The sequence below is a fragment of the Tenrec ecaudatus genome, chromosome 6, assembly GCF_050624435.1.
Source record: "Tenrec ecaudatus isolate mTenEca1 chromosome 6, mTenEca1.hap1, whole genome shotgun sequence".
In the NCBI taxonomy this organism is placed as follows: domain Eukaryota; kingdom Metazoa; phylum Chordata; class Mammalia; order Afrosoricida; family Tenrecidae; genus Tenrec; species Tenrec ecaudatus.
In genome coordinates, this window is record NC_134535.1 from 11,491,391 (window position 1) to 11,515,587 (window position 24,197).

At 56.8% G+C, this 24,197-nt stretch overlaps 2 protein-coding genes across 2 annotated transcripts; one reads left to right on the top strand and one right to left on the bottom strand.

Annotated features, from left to right (window-relative positions):
- The first annotated feature begins 896 nt into the window (after nucleotides 1-896).
- CSDC2 (cold shock domain containing C2) lies at nucleotides 897-13,233 on the top strand. Its single transcript, XM_075553643.1, has 4 exons — nucleotides 897-1,028; nucleotides 9,984-10,252; nucleotides 10,842-10,964; nucleotides 11,253-13,233. The coding sequence occupies exons 2-4, from the start codon at nucleotides 10,074-10,076 to the stop codon at nucleotides 11,413-11,415; spliced, it is 465 nt and encodes a 154-aa protein (XP_075409758.1). The 5' UTR covers nucleotides 897-1,028; nucleotides 9,984-10,073; the 3' UTR covers nucleotides 11,416-13,233.
- Nucleotides 13,184-24,197, bottom strand: PMM1 (phosphomannomutase 1). The gene is made up of 8 exons (XM_075553642.1): nucleotides 24,063-24,197; nucleotides 18,850-18,967; nucleotides 16,903-16,979; nucleotides 16,236-16,327; nucleotides 15,989-16,088; nucleotides 14,636-14,711; nucleotides 13,941-14,056; nucleotides 13,184-13,712 (listed from the first exon to the last, which is right to left on the bottom strand). Exons 1-8 carry the CDS (start codon nucleotides 24,147-24,149, stop codon nucleotides 13,590-13,592), a joined length of 789 nt encoding a protein of 262 aa, XP_075409757.1. The 5' UTR covers nucleotides 24,150-24,197; the 3' UTR covers nucleotides 13,184-13,589.

The window sequence follows — 24,197 nt, forward strand, 5'->3', positions numbered from 1 at the left end:
GTGTGTGTGACAGGGAGGGAGGCGGCTGAGGAGGAGGTGAGGCTGGGCGCACTGCTTGGAGGGGTGCTGTCAGAGTCTCCTCTCCCCTCTGAGGGACCCTTCCTTCTGGGGGGTTGCTCGGGCCTGTGCACCCCACGGCGGCTCTGAGACCCCTATGAAGGAATAAGCGTGGGCAGGTCCCATCATTCGTGCTCAGGCACACAGTAGGCTGTTTCTTTTGAAGTATTTTCTTTCTTTCTAAATCATTTTACTGGGGGCTCTTAAAGCTCTAATAATCCATACAGCCATTGTATTAAACCTATTTGTACATATGTTGCCATCTTCATGCTTAAACCCTTGGTATCATCTCCTCTTTTCCCCCCGCTGGAGGTGTTTTCATTGGATTTCATTCAAGAGGACTCTATGGGGTATGAAGTGACAACCTACACACACACAGACAGACAGACACAGACACGTCACACAGACACAGAGACACAGACAGACACGCATATGCACAGATACACACAGACAGGCACACAAGGCCACCGCCACCCTGCTGGTCTCTAATTACCAGGAATGCAGCCTGTCTCCAGTGCTTCCTCGCTGGCTGGCAGTGCTCACCAGCCTGGCCTGGCGGGATAAATTATACCATGGCCTCACAATAAAAGCCACTTTCCCAAAACAGAAGCTTTGGGGCCCTGCGAGACAGAGACAGATGATGCTAACTCTCTCACCCGGCTGGTGCCTGACTCACAGGGCTTGGCAGCCGAGTCTCCGTGTCCCTTTAAGCCGGAGTACAAATTCCCACCCCAGTCCCTCCCTTCTCCTCTCCCTGACGTCAGGAGGGAGGCGTGTGTGAGGGAGTGAGGGCCGAGGTGCTGCATGCTCACACACAGAGACATACAAACGCACAGAGGCACACACACACCACGCGCGCGGCACTGCCTTCAGACCCACCCCCTGCTGCCAGCACCCTGCGCCGCCGGAGGGAGAGGCTGGGTGCTGACGCGGTGCAGGAGACCAGAGCTGGTCCCAGCTGCCCAGGAGAGGTAAGGGGCTGGGTGGGGCAGGCCGGCAGGGCTGAAGGAGGGAGGTACAGCATCTTAGAGCCGAGAAGGTGAGCACTTCCCCTGGGGGCTGGACCAGCCCTGTCAGCTTAAGCAGGGACATTGGAGGAGGGGAACCGAGAAGCTCACCTATGCCTCTCTCCATCCCTTCTCCCTTCCCTCTGTCCTTGGGGAGGCTTGTGTAGGGAATGTGTGTGTGTGTGTGTGTGTGTGTGTGTGTGTGTGTGTGTGTGTGAGAGAGAGAGAGAGAGAGAGAGAGAGAGAGAGAGAGAGAGAGAGAGAGAGAGAGAGAGAGAGAGAGAGAGAGAGAGAGAGAGACTCTGTCTGACTAGGAGGCAAAGAACAGCAGACACCTGCCAACCCAAGTGTCTGGGAACAGGGGAGACTGACTGAAGACCAGAAGGACCGGTGTTCCTGGCAGATGCAGGGAGACTGGATTTGAGGAGCATCCTTGGAATTTGGGGCCGGGACGGGAAGGACCTGCTGGGGCCAGTAGACAGTTGACTCAAACAGAGCAGCTGCCTTCTCCTATTTTTGACCCACTGCGATGGGGACAATTGTGTTAATTGGCTTGGCTTGGCGTGGTGACTCCCGGTTATTATTTCCCCTCCTAGCTGGAGCTGCCCTGATGGAGCCTTCCTCACCTCCCCAAGGCCACGCCTCTCCCTGCCAGTCTCCCTGACCTTCCCCCTTGCCAGGGCGCAGCCCCCAGGCGGGGCGGCAGAGGTGATAAACCACCATGGTCTGTTGGGGTTGCTGGGATGTGAGGGCTCAGGGTAGCCCTGGAGTGGCCTGACCCTGGCCTGGAAGCCCAGGAGGAGATAAGGGGTGATGCTGGCACCCACAAGGGAGACAGCAGGTTCCTGCCAAGCTGCCAGCCTGTAGGCTCTTCCCAGGGAGAGGGGAGGGGTCACCGAGAACAATAATAAATACGGAGGAGTGTGAAGGGAACACTGCAGGCTGGGGGAGGGGAGGAGGAAGTGTGGGCCACGGGGAGGGGGGAGCAACCTCTGGGCGAGCCTGGCACTGTGCCCGCCTGGATGGCATCCAATGGGGGCCTCTCTCAGGAAAGGGGTGGGCTCCAGCCACACACACACACACACACACACACACACACACACACACACACACACACACAAACCCGCCATCGCTGGCGCCCTGAGCGGGGATGGGAGCTGGTTCCCCAGCCCAAATCCTTACTAGAGGCCTCTGGGCCCTCCAAATTCTAGATGCTCCCTCCTTCTAGCCCCGCCCTGCTGTGTCTTTGGAGCTCTTTTCACATATCCGTCCCATGGCCATGGCCAGTCTGTCTACCACCCCAGGCCCTGCAAAAAAAGAGCCATAAAGTGAAGCGAGTTGGGGGATACGGGGAGGGTCCTTTTGACCAGAGCCTCCCCTGGGGCTGAAGAAACAAGGTGGGCCATGCTCAGGATGCTGAGGCCAGGGAGGAGACTCCTGGGGGTACAAGGGTCCCAGAGGCCTGCCTGATGCAGTCAGCAGAGGGTGCATAGGATCTGTCTAGGCTGGCCCTGGCCCAACCATGAGGGGTGAGATGGGGGCAGTCTTCCGTGCAGGGCAGCAGCATGGGGGCAGATGTGTGTAAGGGTTCTTCCCCTGCCCCAGACCCATCAAGGTGAAGGTCACCAGGTGAGGCATGGCATGTGGGGACCAGGTTAGCTCGGGTCTCACCCTGCTTCCCAGTTCAGGCCAGTGCTCTGGGTGGCTCTGGCCAGCCACTGCCCCCCCCTACCCCCGCAGGAGGGAGGGGAACTGGGCCTGTGGAGGTGACTTGCCCAGGGTCACACAGCCAAGCAGAGGCGGGGCTACTCCCAAAGAAACCAAAGGCCTCAATCACAGCCGCTCGCCCCCGGGTCAGCCTGAGCCTGTGACAAGGAGGAAGAAGGGACAAGGAACTCAGAAAGAACTGAGTGTGGCTGGAGCACCCCTGACACACACATGCACGTGTGCACAAACATGCACACCCCCAACACACACCACACACATGCACACAGGCTGGGGTACCCCCCCACACACATGCACACACACTGCACACACACTATACACATACACACACCAAACATATATATACCACACAAACACACACCACATACATACATATACCACACATACACATGCACACACACACCACATGAGCTCACATCACACACATATACACTGCACGCACACACCACATGCGCATGCGCACGTGCGCACGCGCACACACACACACACACACACACACACAGTGGGAGGGGAGGACCCAGGCTTAATTAGGTCACCTCCAGCCACAAGGAAAGCTGGGCTCTGAGGTATTTTGAGGAGCATCTGAGAGGCTGGGGTGCGGGCGGGGATGGGGCGGAGCCAGCATGTGACAGGGTCTGCAAAGTGGTCTCCTCACCTCCTGAAGGACCAGAGGGCTCAGAAAGCGCCCCCCAGCTCACCCTGGCTCCCTGCCCTCCTATTTTAAAGTAATTTCACTCATCCCCAGCCCCAGGTCTGCTCCCAGTGGTGGGGGCTTGGGTGTTTTATTGGGGGGAGTTGTTGTGAAGCTTTGAGCTGGTGAGTGACTCACCCAAGGTCATGGTCTGAGTCAGCGCAAAAGCCAGAAATAGAACCCCCCCCCTGAGTCCTGACTCCCCAGTTCCCCCACACCCTGCTCTCCTGTGGGGGCAGGAGCTTCCAGGGAATTGTGGTCCTCCTCCTGCCCAAGGACTTCTTAACCCTCCTCCCCTTTCAAACAGTTCCAGGGTTGCTCAGGGTTCCGGAATGAGGGAGGCAGGGATCCAGGAGTCAGCTTGCCTGAGTTCCCCTGCCAGCCTGCACCAGACAGGTGGTGTGTCCCTGGCAAGCCTCAGTTTACCCTTGTAAAGAACAGGGATGGACATGAATGGTCATGATTGTGTGGAGGTGTTTGCAGGATGAAGTAAGGAAATGGGGTGAAGGGCTTGGCTCGGGATATGGCCAGGATTAGTTCTAGGTACTAAATGGCCCCCCTGACTGTATGTGGTGGGGAAAGGGGAGCTGCTTCTCTCACCAGACCCGGGTCCATTGAGGCCAGGCTGAGCCTCCCACCTCTGTGCCTGCCTGGCCATTGTTACATTTCAGGTGGGTGTGTTTTGAACAACCTATGGGGTGGGTGGGGCTGGGCTGGCAGAGCCAGGGGGAGCAGCTGAGAAGAAAAATTAGGTGAAGAAAGGGGAGGTGCAGAGAGGGCAGGCGCTTGCCCTGGGTCACACAGCTCAGGGATGGCCCAGGAATCCAGTGGCAGCTTTGCCCCGCCTCTGGGCTCTGGCTCCCAGAGCTGACCAGATGGAGCCATTCCCTGCTCTGAAGGGGAGCTGAGCATTGCCACAGAGCCGAAGCCCCAAGGTGACTGTCACCTGCTGACAGGACTGAGTCACCCTCGGGAACCCCTGGGCTCCGTGAAGTGGCGTGGCCTCCTGTCCTGGCTGCATTTTCTGTTGACCTCCGCTGGCCCCTTCCTCTGCAGAATCACTGAGTCAGCCGGCTTTGGCCAAAGCCTGCACTCAGGAGCAGGAAAACAGGCCTGGCTGGGAGGGCCAGGAAGGCACCCATGCTCACGCACAGGTGAATCAGTGCCAACCTCTGCCTGGCTCCGCCCATCAAAGAAAGGGTGCTATAATTGGTCCTATTTGTTAGTTGAGGAAACTGAGGTTCATTCAGCCCGGGCAGTGGAGCCAGGATTCAAAGGGCCTTGAGCTGTCCTCTCTCCCCTCCTGCTGGTGCTGATGGGCACTGTCCTGGGCTGGGTACACCTCCAGATGGCACACAGATCCTGCAGGGAGCTGGAATTTAGTTCCGTGTGACTTGAAATGAATGCTCTCAAACCTAACTGTTCTCCGTGCCTGGGGGAGTTTAATTGTCCCTGTCACTTCTCAGGGAGGTTCTGTTGGGAACACTAGGTCCTGGTGTGGCTGCACCTGGGACCAAACGCATACTCGTAAGCAGTGTGATGGGTTGAATCATGACCCCTCCTTCCCTGACCCCCCACCCCCAAAAAAAGGTGTATGTGTTGTAAATTCTCACCGCTGTGCCGGTGGCTAGAATCCCATTTGGGAATGGGCGGCCTTTGTGGTGGGAATTAGTGTAGGGTCTATCCTGAGTCGGGCTCCTTTGAGGTATAAGAGAGATTAAAGGATCCAGATGCAGCAGAGAAGGGGGAAGATGAGTACCAAGTCAGGGGAGATCTCCCAAGAACCAGCAAAGAAGCTGAAGCCACAGGAGCGTGCCCAGAGCTGATGGAGAGAGGAAGCGTCCGCCCTGGGCTGTGTGTCTCTCTCAGCAAATCGGGAGTCCGCCAGCTAGCGGCTGTGTGCCCTTGGACAAGTCACTGAACCTCTCTGAGCCTCCACTGCCTCATCTGTGAAATGGAAACCATTGGGATTCCGACGTCTTCGGGCAACTGGGAGGTTGAGCAACGCAATAGAACCTCTGTACAGACTTCCTCGCACGGCCCGCCTTCAGACAGAAAAAGCCTAGGGAACCTTCCTACACTTTCCACAGCAACACTCTGCCCTGCTCCCCTTGGGCCCCTCACTTGGCCTCCCAGGTGGCTGGGCACCAGGAAACCCCTCCAAGTCCAGGGCCCAGATTGCGCAAAGCTCTGTCCACAGTCACACAGCAAGTCAGTCACCTGCAGGACCTGGCTCTGTGGGCCCCAGTCTCTCCCGAGCCCGCGTGACCTAGTTCAGCTCCTGATAGCTGTGTGGGCTTGAGTGAGTGCTTAGCCTCCCTGAATGACTACAACGTTTCCTCCTCTGGCCAAGGAGGCCAAGGTGCTGACTATTACCTGCTGGCAGGTCAACCCTAGCTCACGCCCGTCTCCTGAACCCAGAACGTGGCCCAGACCTGGGCCCCCCCTGGCCTTACCGGAGCCCCTCCGAGGGTCAGTCCACCTCTCTGGGGGCTTCCCTCACTTGCGCTGACCCTCTGTTTGAAGAAGCACCACGTCTCTGGTCATCGGTCTCTCCCGGTGACGTGGTGACGTAGCCACAGTGAGTGAGTCAGCGGCATGCCATCTTCCCGGGTCGGTCTTCTGGCTGCGTTTCCACGAGCTGCAATCAAGGCTCCGGCCACACCTGAAGGGAGAAGCTGTGGGGTGTGGGGTAGGGAGCTGAGGAGGAAGGGGTGGCGCTGGCCCCGCCCAGCGGGCTCTCCCTCCACTCCACGCAGGTTTGCATGTGCCCTGGGCGCCACTCAAAGGGGGTGCCACCGAGCAGCTTCCGTTCACCATCCTCCTGAGCGCTCCGTCAGCCAGTTAAAACCAATTCTCCTGTGTTTAAGATCCTGCAGACTGGGCGACGTGCTCTACGGTGTGTAGGAAGGTGAGACACTGGGAAACCGGACGCTGAGCCGGTCATGGACAGACCAGTGAACGCCAGCAGGTGCCCTTGTCATTTCCGTGGTGGTCTTCCGGTGTTAAGTCAAAGATGAGCGAGCTTGCCTTGGGTTGCTTGTGAGCTGATCCTACGGGAGAGTCTCAAGATGGGTGTTCAACGGTTAACCAGGCACAACTTCCGTGCTTGGGTGGGCACTGTTTTTCCGTAGATTGCCTCCGTCCGCTCTGCACCTCATTCCTGGGAGCCCCCTTTCCCACAGGCGGCAGGGGCTCAGAGAGATCCTAGGGCAGTAGCTCTCCACCTTCCTCATGCCATGACCCTTTCACACAGGTCCTCATGTGGTGGTGACCCCCAGCCATAAAATTATTTCTGTTGCTACATCATCACTGTTATTTTGCTACTGTGACGAATCAGGTGACCCCTGTGAGAGGGTTGTGCGACCCCCAAAGTCTGCCTCCAGGCAGCCTTAAACTGGCTCCTCGCTGTGCAGAGTGGGCACCACCGGATGGCAGGGAGGGAGGGTTTTCTTCCCTCGCCAGCCCTGGGTAGGTCTCCTCAGAGCTTCAGGGCTCACAGAACTCCCCACCACGCGGGCCCCCTTGTACCTTCAACCTCCCCTGGAGGGGGTGCGGAGGACACAGGCCCAGTTTCTGGTTCCCAGCTTCTGGCTGCTGGCGCCTCCGGGCCTCCACTTTGGTGTGAGTCCACCAGACTCTCCACCCCCCACTGCTGTGGTGTTGATCTGTGACCCGTGGCATCTTACACGATGTCTTACAGAGTAGGGTCTCCAAAGGCTGTGATCTTTCCAGATGCCTACTGTCTCATCCGTCTGATTGGAACAGCAGGTGGGTTCGAACCACCAACCTTCCCGTTTGTAGCCCAATGCTCAACCTCCCCCCCCCCCCCCCAGCCCACCTGGGATTCTTTTCTGGACTCCTGAGCCCTGGATGGGAGTGGTTAGGTGTTGGGCTTCGAACCACAAGGTCAGCAGTTCAAAACCACCAGCTGCTCCTCAGGAGAAAGACAAGGTTTTTTACTTCTGTAAAGAGTTAGTCTTGGAAACTCGAGGGGCCAGTTCCTCCCTGTCCTATAGGGTTGCCATAAGTTGGCCTCCACTGGACAGCAGTGAGTCAGCCATGATGGATCTATACAGCTTTCTCTCTTTCCCGACTTCCACTGCCAGAGGCCTGGGAGGCCAGCTGGCCCAAGCAGGCTCTGCTTAGCTGTGTCTCCCTGGTGACCACTGCAGGCTGCCTCCGCCTCCGCCCCCTCAGCCCATGACGACCTCCCAGCACGGCCTGTCACGGACTAGAACAATAAAGGCCAGAAAACTGTTCCTTGGGGAGACCGGCAGAGGGGGTGGCCCAAGTTGGTTGGGGTTGACTTCTGCCTCTCACCCTCCACCTTGCATCCCAGACCCAGGTGGGTGCAGGGACTCCCCAGGGTGCATTCTTTGGGCCCAGCCCTGCTTCCTGGGCCATTTCGTTGCTCTTCCTTTTAATGGTTGCTTTTCGATATCACAGTTTTATGGAGGTATCGCTCACATCAGGGGGAAGACCCAGCGGGGTTCAGTCGAGTCAGACTTGTGCGGCTCCCACAGCTAATTTTAGATGTTTCATCACCCATCAGCAGTCGCCCACCCCCCTGCCCCAGGCTGCCTCCAGTCTACTTTCTGTCCCTGCAGATTGGCCTATTTGGGTCACTTCAGTGGGATGGAAGCAGACCTGAGCGGTTGGCTTTGCTTTCCTGGCACAGGGCGCATTGTGTTCCAAGTCCCTTCTTCCGAGAGCTCACTTCACTCCCCTGTGGAACCTCGGAACAAGCAGCCCAGCCCACTGTGTGCACAGCCCGCCCTTTGGGCATTCCCACCAAGAGATAGGAATGTCAAGCACATCCCTCCTGGGGGGTGTGAATCCAGAGAGCAGAACCCCCTCCTGCAGGATGATGGTGCCCTTGCTCTGAGGTCCCAGCCAGAGGTGCTCCGGGGAGGGCTGATCCCCCACCCCGCCCCTGCGGTAGTTAGGGGCCTCTAGACCCCTGAGGATGGCTGGGTAGGGCAGAGTATGGGATGGGAACGGAAACCAGTCATGCCCCCCATCAGCCACTGGGAACTCACAGGGGCTTCTGTAGATTCCACAGGCACAGGCTGTCCCACCTCCCCGCAGCCTGTGAGGGGCTACTGTGCCATTGCTGCAGAGGGTGAAACTGAGCACAGCAGAAGAGCCCTCCAAGGTCCTGCTGACCTTGAGCAGATCCTGACTCATAGAGCCCCACCCCCAGCCCCCTGAGTGGAACTGGCCCCCAGGCTTCCAGGACTGGCACCTTGTTCTCACTGCCAGGGGGTTGAGGCAGCAAGCCGCTAGGACAGAGCAGAGCTGCCCTTCGGGGTTTCTGAGACTCACTTTTGACGGAAGTAGAGAGCCCGCCTTTCTCCTTCTCAGAGCGCCTGGTGGTGTCCAGCTGCGGAGCTTGCAGCTTCCAGCCCCCCACCAGGACTCCTTTCCCGGGAGTAACAGCCACAGGTGTCTCCCAAAGAGACAGAGCTGGTGGGTTTGAACTGCCAGCCTGTTGATGAACAGTCATGCTGTGTCCTTTTCAGCAGCCTGGCTTTTAGCCACCGGGCCGCCCAGACTCTTTCCCTTACTCACTGCCATTAGGCCAGTCTGACTCACATGGACCCTTGAGGGCAGAGTTCTCTGACCCTGGGGGTCTCGGAGACTTTACAAGAGCAGAAAGCTTCCTCTTTCTCCAGCAGAGCAGATGGTGAGCTTGAACCCCCGACCGTGTGGTTAGCAACGCCGTGTGTAGATCACCACACGACCCAGTCGCACGGAGCTGGAGGGGAGCTTGTATCCAGGGGGTCCCCTGTCCAGGCTCTGGGACAGCCTGGCCTGGCCCAGGAGCTGCCCTCTCTGGGCTCCTTGGCAGCATCTCTTGGGGTGTGTGTGTGTGTTAAGGCTTGATAGACCCCAGCGGGTAGAGAAGGGAAGCGTGTGCGTGGGGCACTGTATTCCTTCCGTCGTCTTCTGAAGGCCACCGACTGCGTTCCTGTAGATTAACAGTGATCATAGGGATTTGTTGGGGACATACTGGACTTATACATACTAAGTCACCGGCTCTGCTACCCTGAGTGGTCAGCGTCATCAGCCCTGTTTTACAGACAACCAACCGGGCCTAGGAAAACACTGCCCAGGCTTACTTCCGAGTCACGGAAGCTTCGCTCTGAAACAAGAGGCACCGCTAGGTCCATTCCCAGAGCAGGAAGCCCAGGCCCAGGCGGCTGGCTGACTGACTGACGTCCACCATGTCTCTGCTGTTAAGTGAGCGGCTCCCGTGATGTTGCCACCTGACTGGTGATAAAGCTGAGATAGCCAGCCAGCAGGCCTGTGGGATTTAAAAGGCTAACACCTGTGCTGGTGTCACCTGACACCCACTCCGCCCCCACAGCAAAGTATCCCCCTAGCCCCCAAACCCCCCTCCAGAATTGAACTGGGAGGATTCAAAGAACACAGAAGCCCCAAAGGGCCAAATGTCCCCCAGCCTGGACCAGACTCACCTATGCCTCTCTCCCTCGCAGACGGAGCCCTCAGCTGGTGAGGCTGCCGAGCAGGGCCAGGCCGAGCCCTGCCCGCAAGGACGCCCGAGCCCTCCGCCTGCTGGCCTCACCATGACGTCGTCGGAGCCCACATCGCCCCCCGTTGTGCCCCCACTACATTCCCCCAAGTCCCCCATCTGGCCCACCTTCCCCTTTCACAGGGAAGGCAGCCGGGTCTGGGAGCGGGGCAGTGTCCAGCTCCGGGACCTTCCCAGCCCACTACCTACCAAACGGACCAGGACTTACTCAGCGTGAGTACCTGCCCTTCACCCAGGCCAGCTTGCCCAGTCCTGCCCAAGGACAGGGAGCTATTTAAAGTCTTGATTCATTCTTGACTCACCCACTCATCAATTCCATAAAAATTCAGCAAGCTCTTCATCAGGGGGTTAGTGATAAGACAAAGCCCAGCCCACTAGCTGCTTGTTCATAATTCAGAGAGATTTACCCTTCAGCTCTCAGCACCAGCAAGGTTAGGGGCGAGGACACAGCCTGGGGTGTTGGAAGATGATGTAGCAGATAAATTCAGGAGTGGGGAGAAGATGGCTATTTTGCAAAGTAGTGAGCTCCTCATTTGGGGAGGTAATCAAGTCTAGGTTGAATATCTTTCACTCAGAGACCTCACAACAGGAACTCATGTAGACAAACTCAGGAGAGGGTGTTATTTGGAAAGCACTGGCAGAGCCAGGAGACCCACTTGCTGGGTGGCCCAGCCTCCACTGTGAGGACTGTGTGTAGATTGTGGCCTAGGAAGGACTCTAGCAGGAAGAGCCTAAGGGGGTTGTGAGGCTAAGGAGGGGTGTGTGCCCAGGCGTAGCTCCAACCTCCCTCCTCTCCCCACAGGACAGCACGAGCCTCAGCTGGCCCCGTGTTCAAGGGTGTCTGTAAGCAGTTCTCGCGGTCACAGGGACATGGCTTCATCACCCCCGAGAATGGGTCTGAGGACATCTTTGTGCATGTGTCTGAGTGAGTCCTCCACCTCCTTCTGCAGTGCCCCCACCTAAAAAAAAAGCCTCCCCCTTTCTCCTCAGTGGGGGGATTAGGAGGGACTGGGCTGGGGACTTTCAGACCTGGAAGCCTGGGGCTCTGGAGTTGGGACAACCCTGGGCTTCAGCCTGGGGGGACCCTGGTGGGCAGACTGGAAGAGGGAGTCCTGGGCCTAGGGTTGGCACAGCCCCTGGTGCCAGGGGTGGTGGTGGGGAGGGCAATGGGGGCTGAAGCTGGGTGCTGGGCTGACATTCTCCCTCCCACCAGCATTGAGGGTGAGTACGTGCCAGTGGAGGGGGACGAGGTGACCTACAAGATGTGCCCCATCCCACCCAAGAACCAGAAGTTCCAGGCCGTGGAAGTCGTCCTCACCCAGCTGGCCCCTCACACCCCCCATGAAACGTGGTCTGGCCAGGTGGTGGGCTCCTAGGCTGGTGGTACCAGTACCAGCTGGCCGGGTGGGCAGTGGGCATCAAGCAGGGTTGGTGGGCAGCAGCCAGCCCCACCATGTCCCTACTGCCCCGGGCTGCCTGTGTGCACGTCTGTGTGTGTCTGTGCTTGTGGCCGTGACGTGTGCCTCCACCATCCCTGTGACCTGTGACGGCTGTGGTCTGGCCAGGTGCTGAGCTGGGGGGATGTCACCAGGGCGGCCTCCGCTTCTCCACTGTCCCTCCCTCCTCCACATACTCCTCTCTCTACCTATCACTGAGCCCAAGAGCTGCGTTAGGCCTGGCTGGGGCTCAGGGGAGCCATCGTGACCCCTGCCCCCAGTCTTCCCCTCCCCCTTGCCCCACTCAGGCCCAGGCCCTAGCTCAAGGCAGACTGTTAGTGTCCCCAAGCTGGGCTGGGGTCTCCCTGTGGCCCCTTCGGAAGCCAGGCCTGCCTTCTCTCTCTCCAAGGACTCTGGGAGTACAAGGGGGTGTCTTGAGAGGCCAGGTACCTCTTCTTTGGCTGGACAGTGACCCTGAACCCCCAAACTGAAGCCGTGTCCCTCATCTTGGGTCACATGAAGGGTGAGGTTTGCAGCAGGTCAGGCCCATCTCCCAGCTGGGACAAAGCCTCTGCCCCAGCTATGCTCACCGCTGAGATTCCTGGACAGACACCTGTCCCTCCAGGCATGGCCAGGACTGGCCCCCATGCTGGGAAGAAGCCCCACGAGCTCCTGTGGGCAGGCAGCCCCTCGGCTGGACTTCCTGTGGGTGATGCGGTACATGTGCTGAGTGTATGCAGTTCCTCTGGGGCCCGGGGTGATCCTGTCTCTGCTCCCTCCTGTCCACGAATCAGATGCACCTTGGAGTTTTTTTTAACTCCCAGTGACCCCTTTTGTGTGTGTGTGTGTGTGTGTGTGTGTGTATGTGTGTGTAGCACTGGGCACTATGGGGCTTTCAATGGAAATAGGGTATCCAGCCCCCCCTCAGGGGGTGGTCTTGACCTCCCACATTCATCCTTTGCCCAGCCCACACTCCCTTCCAGGGAACGCATTACCCGAGGGTCACAGCCTCCCGAGGGCCTCCAAGGAAAGTGGTGACTGCAGGAGATCAGTCTGCAAAACACTCAGGGTCCAAGTGCCCAGAACATGAGTCTGGAGGGAGGGTCCCCAGCATGCAGGGCCTGAGCACCCCAAAATCAAGATCAGCTGCGAGCACATGAGTCTATGACTGTGAGGGAGGGTCCCCGGCATGTAAGGGCCTGAGCACCCCAAAGTCAAGATCAGCTGCGATATCTGCAGCCCACCCAGGTCTGCAGAGATGTGCTGGCCAGCCCCGCCCCCTATCCGCCTGCCACCCGGCTCCACTGGGTCTCCAGGGGGCCAGGCCAGGAGTGTCCTTGAGCTGCCCAGACACCCTGGGTCCCTTGGTGGGAACCACCCTGGTGCCAGGTCACCCCTGGGCCTGCCCCTGCTCCAGCACAGGCCCCAGGGGCTGCTGGGGTGGCAGCAGCGTCCCCCACCCCCAACAGTGTACAGTCAGAAACCCTCCCTTAGCCGCCTGGACCCCTTGGTCCTTCCTAACACTGGCAATAAACCCTCAACTGTGACTCACCCTGGATCCCCAGCTGCCTGTCTGTCCGGGCCCCAGGGGGAGGCTCCCTGGAGGCCCAGGCTCCCCAGGCAGAATGGGCATATCCTTGCCGAGATGGCCCTGCAGGACTTGTGACCGTGCCCATCATCTGCTCAGACAGTTCCTATGACACCATAATACCTTGTTCCAGAAACTTTAATACTTGTGACAATAAAGTCCTCTAAAACACGTCGCCCGCAGCCACTGTACGGGATGGGCTGGCTATCACACCTGATCACACGCCTTCTGCTGGCACTGACAGAAAACTGTCTGTCCGGACAAGCACAGCTGGCACCTGGGGCCCAGGGTTTGAGGATGGGGACATGCCTTCCTGAGCAAGGCTGGACCCTGGGGGGTGGGAGCTGGGCCCACCAGGAGCTGACCGGCTGGGGTGGCTCTCCACCCAGACCCTGGCCTGTCCTTGTCTGGGGAACCGTGAAACAGGAACATGTGGCGCAGGTGGCCTGGCCGGAGGAGGAGAGCCCCCGTCAGCCCACACCTGGCCAGGCTCTCTCGCTGAGATCATGGGGCCGGTGCACCCCAGCTACACCTCGTGGGCTGTCTCTGGAAAGAAGATCTCCCGGCATCGCCGCACGGTGTCCTGTGGGGAGACCACGCTGTGCCCGACGGTCCGGGGGTCTGCGTAGATCTCAAAGTCGTTCCCACCCTGTGCACAGAAGGAGCCAAGAATGCAGGTTGCCCTCATGCTGGCTCCGGGGAGCTACCCCTACTCCCTCACCGGGCTGCCTGTGGGTCGGGGGTAAGCCCTCCCTGGACTCCGGCCTTCTAGTCTGTGCCAGAGGGTGGCCGGCTCCAGCGGTTTGCTGTGTGCCTCCTGGCGGGGAGGGTGCTCTTCTGGACCTGAGTGGCTTCGGGGTGGGGCTGTGCGACTCACGGGACTGGTCTCGTTCCCAAAGAAGTGGATGGTGTCGAAGCTGTCCTGGTCCAGGGTGTCCAGGCAGCAACGCTTGTCCCAGCCCTCAGGAAAGACGTCAAAGCTGATCATGCCGCCTGCAGGGAGGGGAGAGGAGTAGCTGGTAGGGGCCTAGGTCACACCCCTTGCTTGTTCCCACCCTCAACGACAGCCCTGAGTCCCCACTTCCTGCCAGACACCGGGGCTGGACCCTCACCCTCACGTAAGCTAAGACCCCGATGGAAGAATAAGTGCCACCAAGGGCTGAGCCCACAGGCCAGGGAAGGCCGCTCTGTGGAGGGGATGGGGCTTTAGGGGCACTAAGACTGGAGCTCCAGACCAGAGGGCACCAGCCATGTTGGGGTGCAGAGCCATGAGCAGGGAGGTGGGAGGTGCGCGGGGACAAGGCCACCGGTCCCCAGTCGAGGAACAGGCCTTGGGAGGGTTTGGAGCAGGGGGTACAACATGATGGTCAGCTGGATGGACGGTGGGGGTTTCCCGAGGGGAGGGGGCTCTGGGTAGGTAACATCCAAATCCCAGCCTGCTTTGGGCTTCCCACCTGCCCTGAGGAGCAATGAGGGGGCTGTATGAGTTTGGGGAGGGGTGGGCAGTCAGAGGACAGTGGCCCTGGTGGGTGACTCAGGCCAGCTTCTGAGACCCTCTGCAGGTGGACTCACCTCGAGAGAACCGCAGGCCTTTGCCAGCAAACTCGGTTTTCAGGGCTTCCACAAACTTCTCCCGGATCTTCTCCTTCTGTGGGGGAGGAAGCGGACTGAGGCTCAGAGGGTCCCATGGTCCCACAGTGGGGAAACTGAGGCTCACTCACTGGGCCAGGGCACATGGGGGAGCGGGAGGTCTTGGGGCCACCCCCGAGTCTGTCAGCGTCCCTTCAGGACAGGGCTGCTGGCTCTGCTGTGTCCAGAGACATGTGTGTGAGGAGCTAAGGGCCCGCTGGGAGACGGGGGCATTTGCTGAGCTTGGCCTGGGGAGTCAGTGGCCAGCAGAACCAGGAGACTCAGCAGCCCATCTATAAACAGAGTCAGGAGACTCCACCCATCACCCTGAGGAGGCAGAAGGAGATCGCCTGGTGGGTAACAGAGCAGCCCAGTCCGAGACCCAGCTCCTGTGTGCCCTGGGCTGGTGTGCCGACTGATGGGGACAGAGGCTTGGAGTTTGCCACTCCAACCCCACCCTCCTGCAGCCCAAGCAATGGCAAAGGCTCAGTGGGCCCCATCCCGTCCCTCCCTCAGGGTGTGGGCTGAAGCACTATCATGTCCTGAGACAGAGGTGGTATCTGGGCTGGGATGGAGCTGGGCACACAGGCAGGGAATGTGCACTTCCCTCCAGCACCACAGAGGGGCAGGCAGACTGGGGAAGACACCAGCAGGCAGGGGGTGGGGTGGGGCAGGGTGCCTGTGGGCCTGCCTTAGGGAGGTCCCCCTGAGAGTTAGGCCACCCCCTGCCCTCAAAGGGACCCATTCCACAGACGAGAAGCCGGAGGGACCGTGGCAGTGCCACATGTCCCAGGTCACTCAGCAAATAGGAGGTGTAGCTGAGACTGGAAACTACACAGGTTGGGGTGGGGGGCTTTCTGCTCCCTGGAGATGTAATGGTTACACATTGCACTGTTAGCTGCAAGGTCAAAGCCACCAGCCCCTCCAAGGGAGAAAGATGAGGCTCATCAACTCAGTCAGCCTGTAGACTCACAGGGGACAGCTCTCCCTGTCCTGGAGCGGCTAGGCCTCACAGCGACACCACGCAGTGAGTGCGGCTTATTCTGGAGTCAAGCGGGAAAGACGCAGGGCACAGGGTGGGGTGCAGTGAGCTGGGAGGCTCTGAGAAGCATCCAGGGGGGCAGGTGAACCCCTCCGGGAAACAAGGGGAAGAGGTGTGTGACCCTTGCCAGGAAGCTATTCCCTCCGTGAGCCTCAGTTTCCACGGCCACACAAAGGGGGGTCATGTGAGCCTGTTCTTCCTTCAAAACCCACTTCTTGTTCCCCAGACCTAAGGCTGAGGGTGGGAGGTGTCACCTTGTCCAGCTCTGAGAACTCGATTCGCTCCTCCAGGGTGCAGCTCCGGCCAATGGGGGAGATGTTCAGCATGCCATTCCGGAACTCGATGAAGGTTCCCCTGGTGGGCAAAGTGGCAGCCAGAATGAGGACCACCCTGTGGTGTTTGCACCAGCCCCCACCTTGGACAGGGACCCACCCACCAAGCCAGGGGCTCGCCCCTCTCCTCCCTCCAAGGAGGGGTGGGGCCAAGTGGGAGGGCGCTCACCGTTTCTTGGGCAGCCTGAGCAGGGCCATGTAGCTGAGGCAGAAGTTGATTAAGTCTTGCAGCAGCTCCTCCCCCAGGTGGTTCTGGAGGGTCTGGGAAGGGACCCAGGTGTGCTCCCTTAGGAACAGAGCTGGGCTGCCCGAACCCTGGGACTCCAAGGCGCCCCTCCCCACCACCCGGGGCAGCACAGGTGAGGGGAGCAGCAAACCCCCCAGGGCACAGGGGCACAGTGTGATCCCTCTTGGGGTCTCGGGGGAATTGCTGGGACTCCATGCTTTGTCGTCTGGGCTGGAGTTTGTGGTGAATTCTAATGGGCCTGTGTTGGGTTTTTTCCTGGCTGGGTGGCAGTGGGGGAGTTGGGCTGGAAGTTAAGCCATTAAGTCACCTTTTATTAAAATGAGTTAAGAAAAGGGGATTCAATAGAGTCACCATAAAAGAGGTGAAGAGTGAGCTAAGAATGATTAGGATTTTTATGATTTGAGTCTAATTTGTGGCAGTTTCATTCACAGTAAGGGTTTAAACAAAGCATTAGTTTGTCATTTGCAAATCAGTACAGGAATAAAGACTCAAGAAAAAGCAGAGACCAGCAGCCAGGATCATCTATGCTATGTGAACAGGGTAGGTGGCCTGCTTGGGCTGGGCCCTGCGGCTCCCAGGGGACACTGACCTGCTTGGAGAGCAGCTGTCCATGCTTATACTGCACCGTCCCGTTCTCAGCAAACACGTAGTCAAACTTCTCGATGACTTCAGGACCCAGGGGAGAAAGACAGAGACTGAGAGCAGTCTGACTGGGACCCCCCAAGCCAAACACACACACCCAGCCGCCAGGGGTCGATTCTGGAGCTCAGGGACCCCACGTGTGCACAGTAGACCTGTTTCCAAGGGTTCCCTGGCTGTGACCTTTCAGAAATGGATTGCCAGGCCTCTCTTTGACGATGCCTCTGGCTGGGGTTGAACTCTCAACCCGTTCATTAGAAGCCAAGTTCTCATTTGCACCATCCCACCAACAAGGGAGATGAAGCTCATGCTCTGGGGCTTGGCATTCAAGAGTCCACTGGCTCCACCTCAACTGCTTTCAACTGCTTTCTGCATCTCCTCTCTCCTCTCCTCTGCAGCTGTCTGCTCCCACCCAAACCAGTCACTCCCCCTGGCCTTTTGTTTATCCAGGTCCTTCTGCCCGAAATGCCCTCCTGGGGACCAAGAACCTGCGCCCGCCTCTGGAAGTCTTCCTGGACCTCCCAGCAGAGGCACCGTTCCCCACTCTGCTCCACAGCTTCTCACTGAGCCTGCTGAAGGGGGTCTTGACGGGAGGGGGCAGGAGGGCATGCAGGAAACACGGGCAAGCACCTCTGTGCAGGTGGGAAGTGATCACTTGGAATGTGGTGGGGTGGTGGAGAGGAGACTGGAATTGAGCTTGGGTGGTGTCAGTTTTATTCCCTGCTGTTTCTTTTTTCTTTTCATAAATCATTTTATTGGGGCTCATACATCTCCTATCACAATCCATACATACATCAATTGAGTAAAGCACCCTTATACATTCATTGCCCTCGTCATTCTCAAAATTCACCTTCTACTTGGGTTCTTGGAATCAGCTCGTTTCCCCCCCCCATCTCCCTCCCCGCTCCCCAATGAACCCTTAATATTTTATAAATTATTATTTCATCTTATTTTACACTGCCCGGCGTCTCCCCACACCCACCTTCCCATTGCCCATCCCCCAGAGGAGGTTACACATGGATCTACGAGATTGGTTCTCCCTTTCTACACCCCCTTCCCGCCTGGTGTCACTGCTGGTCCTGAGGGGTTCATCCGTCCTAGATTCCCTGTGTTTTCAGATCCCTACTGCACCGCTGTGCATCCTCTGGTCTAACCAGGTCCGCAGGGCAGGCTTGGGATCATGATAATTGGGGGCAGGAAGCGTTTAACAACTAGAGGAAGGTTTTGAATTTCATTGTTGCTACACTGAACCCTGAGTGACTCATCTCCTCCCCACTACCCTTCTGGAAGGGATGTCCAGCTGTCTACAGATGGGTATTGGGTCCCCATCACACGCTCCCCTCATTCACGGTGATGTGATTTCCACCCCCACCCCCCGCCTTTGTTGTTTGAAACCTGGTCCCCTCGACCCTTCATGATCACACATGTGGGTGTGCTGCTTCCATGGGGGCTTTGTTGCTTCTGGGCTAGAAGGCTGCTTGTTTACTTTCAAGCCTTTAAGTCCCCAGACGCTATATCTCTCAATAGCCGGGCACCATCAGCCTCCTTCACCACACTTGCTAATGCACACATTCGTCTTCAGCGTTTATGTGAGGAAGGTGATCACACAATGATGGTTTTTGTTCTTTGGTGTCTGCTACCTGGTCCATTCAACACCTTGTATTCACTTAGGCTGTGTGCTTCTTCTCTGTGGGCTTTGTTGCTTCTGAGCTAGCTGTCTTCAGAGCCTAGCACCGAGCCAGACTCCCGGTAGGTGCTCAGTATTGTTTAATGAGAGGCTGAGCCCTGTCCTCCACTCCCTCTGACCCACAGAAGCAAGGCTGCTTCAGGGATCCCCCCAATTCCCCAGAGGCTCTCAAACCCCATGCCCCCGGCTGTTGCTCTGGCCCATTCCTACCTTCATCTCCTTCACCCAGCTGCTCAGCGATCTTGGCGTAGTCAGAGCCGCCCACCACACCAATCTGCACTCGGCTGCGCAGCTTCTGCAGGAAGGCAGCCACCTCCGGGTCGATTTTCTTGGTGGAGGCGGGGGGGAGGGGGGGGACACACAAGATCCCATGTCAGTTAGTCTCTGACCTCTACTTGGTCCTCCAAACCCAGGGATCCCCTGTTCCTCCGGCCTCAACTAATGCATGGCCTGGAGCCCAGATCCCTGGATTCAAACATGGGCTCAAGACCCTCACTAGCAGATGACCTGGAACAAATGGCTTAGCCTTTCTGGGCCTCCGTTTTCTCATCTGTAAAATGGGTGTCACAGTAGAAACCACTTGGAGGAGGGGTCAGGATTTAATGAGATGAGGATCCAGAGAGCTCAGAAATGAACAAGCAAGTAACCAGGGAGTAAGCCCAAACACCATACACCCTGGACAAATGAACCAGCGAACTACGGAAGCCCAAAGAAAACCTTTGAGTTACGATGCTGACAAAGAACATTTACACCTGACCTGTCTTGCCATCAGGCCATAGCATAAGTCAGTCTGCAAGAGAAAGACTGGGTTTCCTACTGTGGTGGTAAAGAGTTCTGGTCTCGGAGACTGGACAGGGCAGATCTACCCTGCCCTCCAGAGTCACTAGGAGTCAGCATCCATTCAACGGCGTGAGTTGGTTGGTGGCTATAGCCAGAACCTGCTCAGAAGTGGGGATGACAAGACTTCCTTTCAGGTACTTCAGAGGGGTTAGCAGAGGATGCCGTGCTTTGTAAAGTTGAGAGAAGATCCCTAAGGAGATGGGATAACACAGCAGCTACAGCCACGGACTCACCCACAGCCCGGATTTGAGGAAGCTGCAGGACAGGCCAGTGTCTTGTTGTTGGACTCATGGTGGCGATGAGTCAGAACGGCCTGCCTGCTACCCAATGACACAACAAAACCCAAACACCCGTCACACCTGTCGTGTCAAAGCAGAGCTGTGTGCCATGGGGTTCTTAGTGGCTGATGTTCCTTCCGGAAGTGGACTGCCAGGCCTTTATGCTGAAGCACCTCTGGATGAACCTGAAGCCCCACCCCCCAAAAGAGCACCATCCTGGGGCTCTCATTGGTGATTGATGAGGTGCAAAGACTCCCCACCAGGGAAATAGGAAGGAATCTGCTGTTACTCCCACCCACCTGCTGATAAATTCAAGGGTGCAAGACATTAAGGTGACTGTCTCCTGGGTGTGCAAGGATGGGGACGGCAGGGCCTTTTGGAGCCGCTGGAAGGTAGTGGGGTGAGAGTGACTAAAGTGGAAATGTACAACTGGATTCCTGGCATGGGAATTCTCTTGCCCAGGTGTCCATGGAAGTTCACAGGAGGTCTGATTTATCAAGAGCTAACACCTGCAACCAATTTAAATGCTGTCAATTGGTGTTCTACCTCCTGCCAGCATGTGCCCCCCCCCCCCAAAAAAAAGTGTTGGGATCCTAATACCTCTCTATCCCTGAGACTGTAACCCCATTGGAAGGCAATCTCATTTGGGGGTGGGGGGAGAAACTGGCTGGTTTTCTTTGTTGTGTTAATGAGGCCATGGCAGTACAGGACCCAAGGACTTTTGAGATATAAAAAGAGCAGATGTCACAGAGAGAAGGGAGTGCAAATGGGGCAGGGTGGAGGGGTGGGGATGCCCCAGAAGCTTAGAAAGGCAGCGCTGGTAGAGCTGTGATCAGGATTCTGTCCCAGAGTAAACAGAGACCTTCCCATGGGGCCTCCATCTGTGGGAATCAATTTCCTTATTTCCAGTTTCCAAAGCACTCTAAAAACGAGGAAGGTGGAAATGACCCAGGGGTGCAGAGGAATAAGCTTTAGGCTGCAAGGTCGGTCGTTCAAATCCACCAGCCGCTCAGGGAGAAAATGAGGCTGCCTGCTCCTGCCAAGATGCCACCTGTGAAGCCCTAAGGAGCAGCTCTACTCTGCAGGGCTGCTGGGATCAGAACCGACCTGAGGGCAACGGACTGGGTTGTGTTGGCTTGGGAGGATTACAACAAAAAGGCCTAGTGGTGCAGCCCCTGGCTGCTTAAAGGGGGGGGGGCATCTACCCCCACCAGCCACTCTGCAGGGAAAAAAAATCCCTGCAGGCCAATGCCCTTAAAAACTTCACAGCCTAGCCAACACTCTGGGGCAGTTCAGCCCTGCCCTGTAAGACCAGTGAGTCAGAAGGGGTTCGAGGCAGGCTCCACCACCACCGCCGCCCGTCCAGCATGGAAGAGTCCAAAACACTGAATTGTCGAAAGTTGGAGGAGGACAAACAGCATAACACGACTCATTAAAGTAAAAGATGGTGAGCGGTCTTTAAGTTATTATAGCTGTTGGTCTAATCTGTTCTTGTCCAGAGCCCAAAGAAACCAAAGCCCCCAGGAAACAACTTGCCCAAAGGGCTAATGGAGCACAACGAACCTGTCATTACTAACCCGAGATCAGCAGAACCACCGAGAGCTTGCCTGGGATGACAGGAGAAGGGAGCCAGAACGAAGAGACAAGGGCAGAGCAAAATCCAAACTCATCAAAAAGACCAGACTGAGTTTAAAGTCTTGTCTGAAAACAAGCACACAACTAAGTGAGGTGTCAGCTAAGTCCAAGCAGAAGCACATCAGCCTGTGTGATCCAAGGATTGTAGACAATAAAATACAAATCTGGAGGAGGGAACAGTATGAGAGCACCCAGTTTTGCAGAAGGCTAGGGATGACAGTGAAAGACCAAAAACCACTTGTAAGGTCTCCATGTGTAATAAGCCCCTGGTAAATGAATGCAAACATAGTTTAAATTAAAATGATTATGTTGAAAATTCACTGCCATGCAGTCAATGCTGACTCATAGGGATCCCCTGTGGGTTCCCACGACATAACCACTATCCCACTAGGGCTCCCACGAGCCAATAGAAGGTCTAGCATTATGTTTATCCAGGCCTTTTAGACTAGCTAAGGGCCCTCTGGACTCCTTTTCCAAAGTATCCCATTCAATAACCCTTTTTTGGTTCAAACCTTTAAAAAATGATTATGTTAACACCTTGTCATTGTACTCCCTTTTAAAATTATTTTAATTGGCATAAATTTTATATATCATACAATTCAATAGTTCAATCATATGAACTACATTTGTTCTCCCTTTTGACCCATTTCAAATTTGTTCTCCTTTATAATATTTCCTGCTTTCTTTTCCACTGAAGTTTTTCTGTTTTAGTTTGTTGGTGGCAGTATTTTTTTGATATGAAATCCAGGACAGGAAAGTGTATGGAGGCAGTACCTGGATCAATACTTTAAGGTTATAGCATGAAAAACTGGGGGGAAATGAGGAGCTAATAACAATGAGTACAAGAAAAGAAAGGTGCTAAAAGTGATGGTAATGATGGGTGCACAACTCTTAAATATCATTAAACTATTCAATTGTATACTATGCACCTTATGTCAATAAAACTGATCATATTAAAAAAAGAAAAGTAAAGCATCAATAAAACTCAATATCCTGTAAAAACAAAAACACAATCAGACTTAGTGGTCTGCTCAGAGTCGGGTGAAACCTCTGAGATGCGCTTCTACCTTAGAAAGCATACCTCCTCCCTCCCCGAGGCACCTTTCAGGGGAGTAAATGAGGTCTATAAAGTAAACAATATCAGAACATGAAGACCAGAAGGGCAGCAATTGGTCCAAAGCAAAGAAAATGCAGAAAGGATGGGGAAACGGTAAATAGAAAGCAGGCCTGGGGAAAATGGGTAGAAGGCTGACACTTTGTGGAGATGCAATCAAAGTCACAGAACAAGTGGGACAGAGATTGCTCCAACTTTCATTGAAACCACAATATTAAAAGTAATAAGAAGGAAAGAAATGGATGGATCAGAAAAGCCCAAGAAATGGTATCTAACACACCGCTGAATATTCCCTCTGGGCCAAGAGAACCAGGTTAAGCTCTGGAGGATTGCAGCCAGGCCACACCATGCCCTGGGCTGAGGAAGGGGCCCCGCCTGGGCCTGTGGCAGGGACTTTAACCTTCTCTGTATTTGTTTTCTTTCTTTACCGGGAAAATGTACTCCTGAGTAAGTGTATAATTAAAATTTAACTTTTAAAAGCCCTGGGCGCAGGGCTGGCCTGCGGTTTGTTGTGACTGAAGTGAAGGGTGAGGCAGGGAGAGGCAGAAAGTGGGCTTGCTCTGCAGCCTTGAATCCACCCTGTCTGGGTCTTGGTCCCTGGGGGCTGCGGACCCAGGCCAATCTGACTTCTCCAGGAGTCCCCTGGCCATTTCAGAGGTTGAGGTGGGGTGTGGCCCTTAGGCTAAGTAACCCAATATCCCCATCTCTGGCATCTGGCGCACCCTCGGTGGATCTGTGGCTGACTATTGGCTACAGCAGGCCAGACGTGAGTCGCTTGCAGGGTAGCGTGGGTCTGGGTCCTGACTAAGGTGGGGCCCAAAAGTTAGGTGGCTGCGAGTAGAGCTGGAGTCAGGAGTTCACTGGGATAAAATGCGTTTTGAAGGGGATCCTCCACCGTATGTCTGACCTGGGTCCTCTCAGACCAGCTTCAGGCAGGCTCTCTCCCGTCCAGTGGGCGGAGGCCACGACCTCACTCAGGATCTCCAGGAGACATGGTCACACAGGACTGGGTGAAGGGCTTTAGTGCAGAGGGGCCCGGGGAAGCCAGTCCCAGGCACAGCCCTGCAAGACTCTGGGTGCGAGGGCACCAAGATCCGCTGTCCTCCCACCAGATGGCTACTCTGACGTTTGTTTTTAAGTGGGAGCCCAGCTCTTCTTGGAACCGGGGTCCCGATGCAGCTCTGGGCTGCTCGTGTGTTCACGGGCTGTAACGGAGGGGTAACCACCGCGGGGCAGGCAGGAAGGAGGGTTCTGGGGTCAGGCCCCAGCCTCTGGGAGCAAGGGGAGCAGGGGCCCCGCTCGCAGCCACCTACAGAACCGGATCCAGTTCACTTGCCTCAGCCAGAACGTGGGCACAGACGCGCAGGGGGCTGTGGCGTGGGGGACTGGGTCCCCATCACTCGCGGCAGGCGGCCGCGGAGTGTCAAGGCCTGGGAACCGCTGCATCCCACCTTCCCGGGCTGGCCGGAGGTCACGCCGCTGCAGGCGCCCACCTTTGGGCTGGAAGTGTCCCAGGGCCACTCCCGATTGGGCGCCTGCGAGTGTCGGGGTCCTACCTGGCGAGCCGGCGTGAGCGTCCCGTCCACGTCAAACAGGCAAAGGACGCGCTCCTTCCTGCGGGCGCCCTCCGTGGTGACCGCCATGGCTGCAGCTGTGCGCGTCTGGCGAAGTCGTCGGCTGCCGCCACCAGA

Coding starts and splice junctions, on each gene's coding strand:
- CSDC2 (XM_075553643.1), top strand. CDS start 10,074: ATGACGTCGTCGGAGCCCACATCGCCCCCCGTTGTGCCCCCACTACAT. Junction 10,253..10,841: donor CGGACCAGGACTTACTCAGC/GTGAGTACCTGC, acceptor CTCTCCCCACAG/GACAGCACGAGCCTCAGCTG. Junction 10,965..11,252: donor ATCTTTGTGCATGTGTCTGA/GTGAGTCCTCCA, acceptor CCCTCCCACCAG/CATTGAGGGTGAGTACGTGC.
- PMM1 (XM_075553642.1), bottom strand. CDS start 24,149: ATGGCGGTCACCACGGAGGGCGCCCGCAGGAAGGAGCGCGTCCTTTGC. Junction 18,968..24,062: donor CGCTCACGCCGGCTCGCCAG/GTAGGACCCCGA, acceptor GCCTCCACCAAG/AAAATCGACCCGGAGGTGGC. Junction 16,328..16,902: donor GACAGCTGCTCTCCAAGCAG/GTCAGTGTCCCC, acceptor GTCCCTTCCCAG/ACCCTCCAGAACCACCTGGG.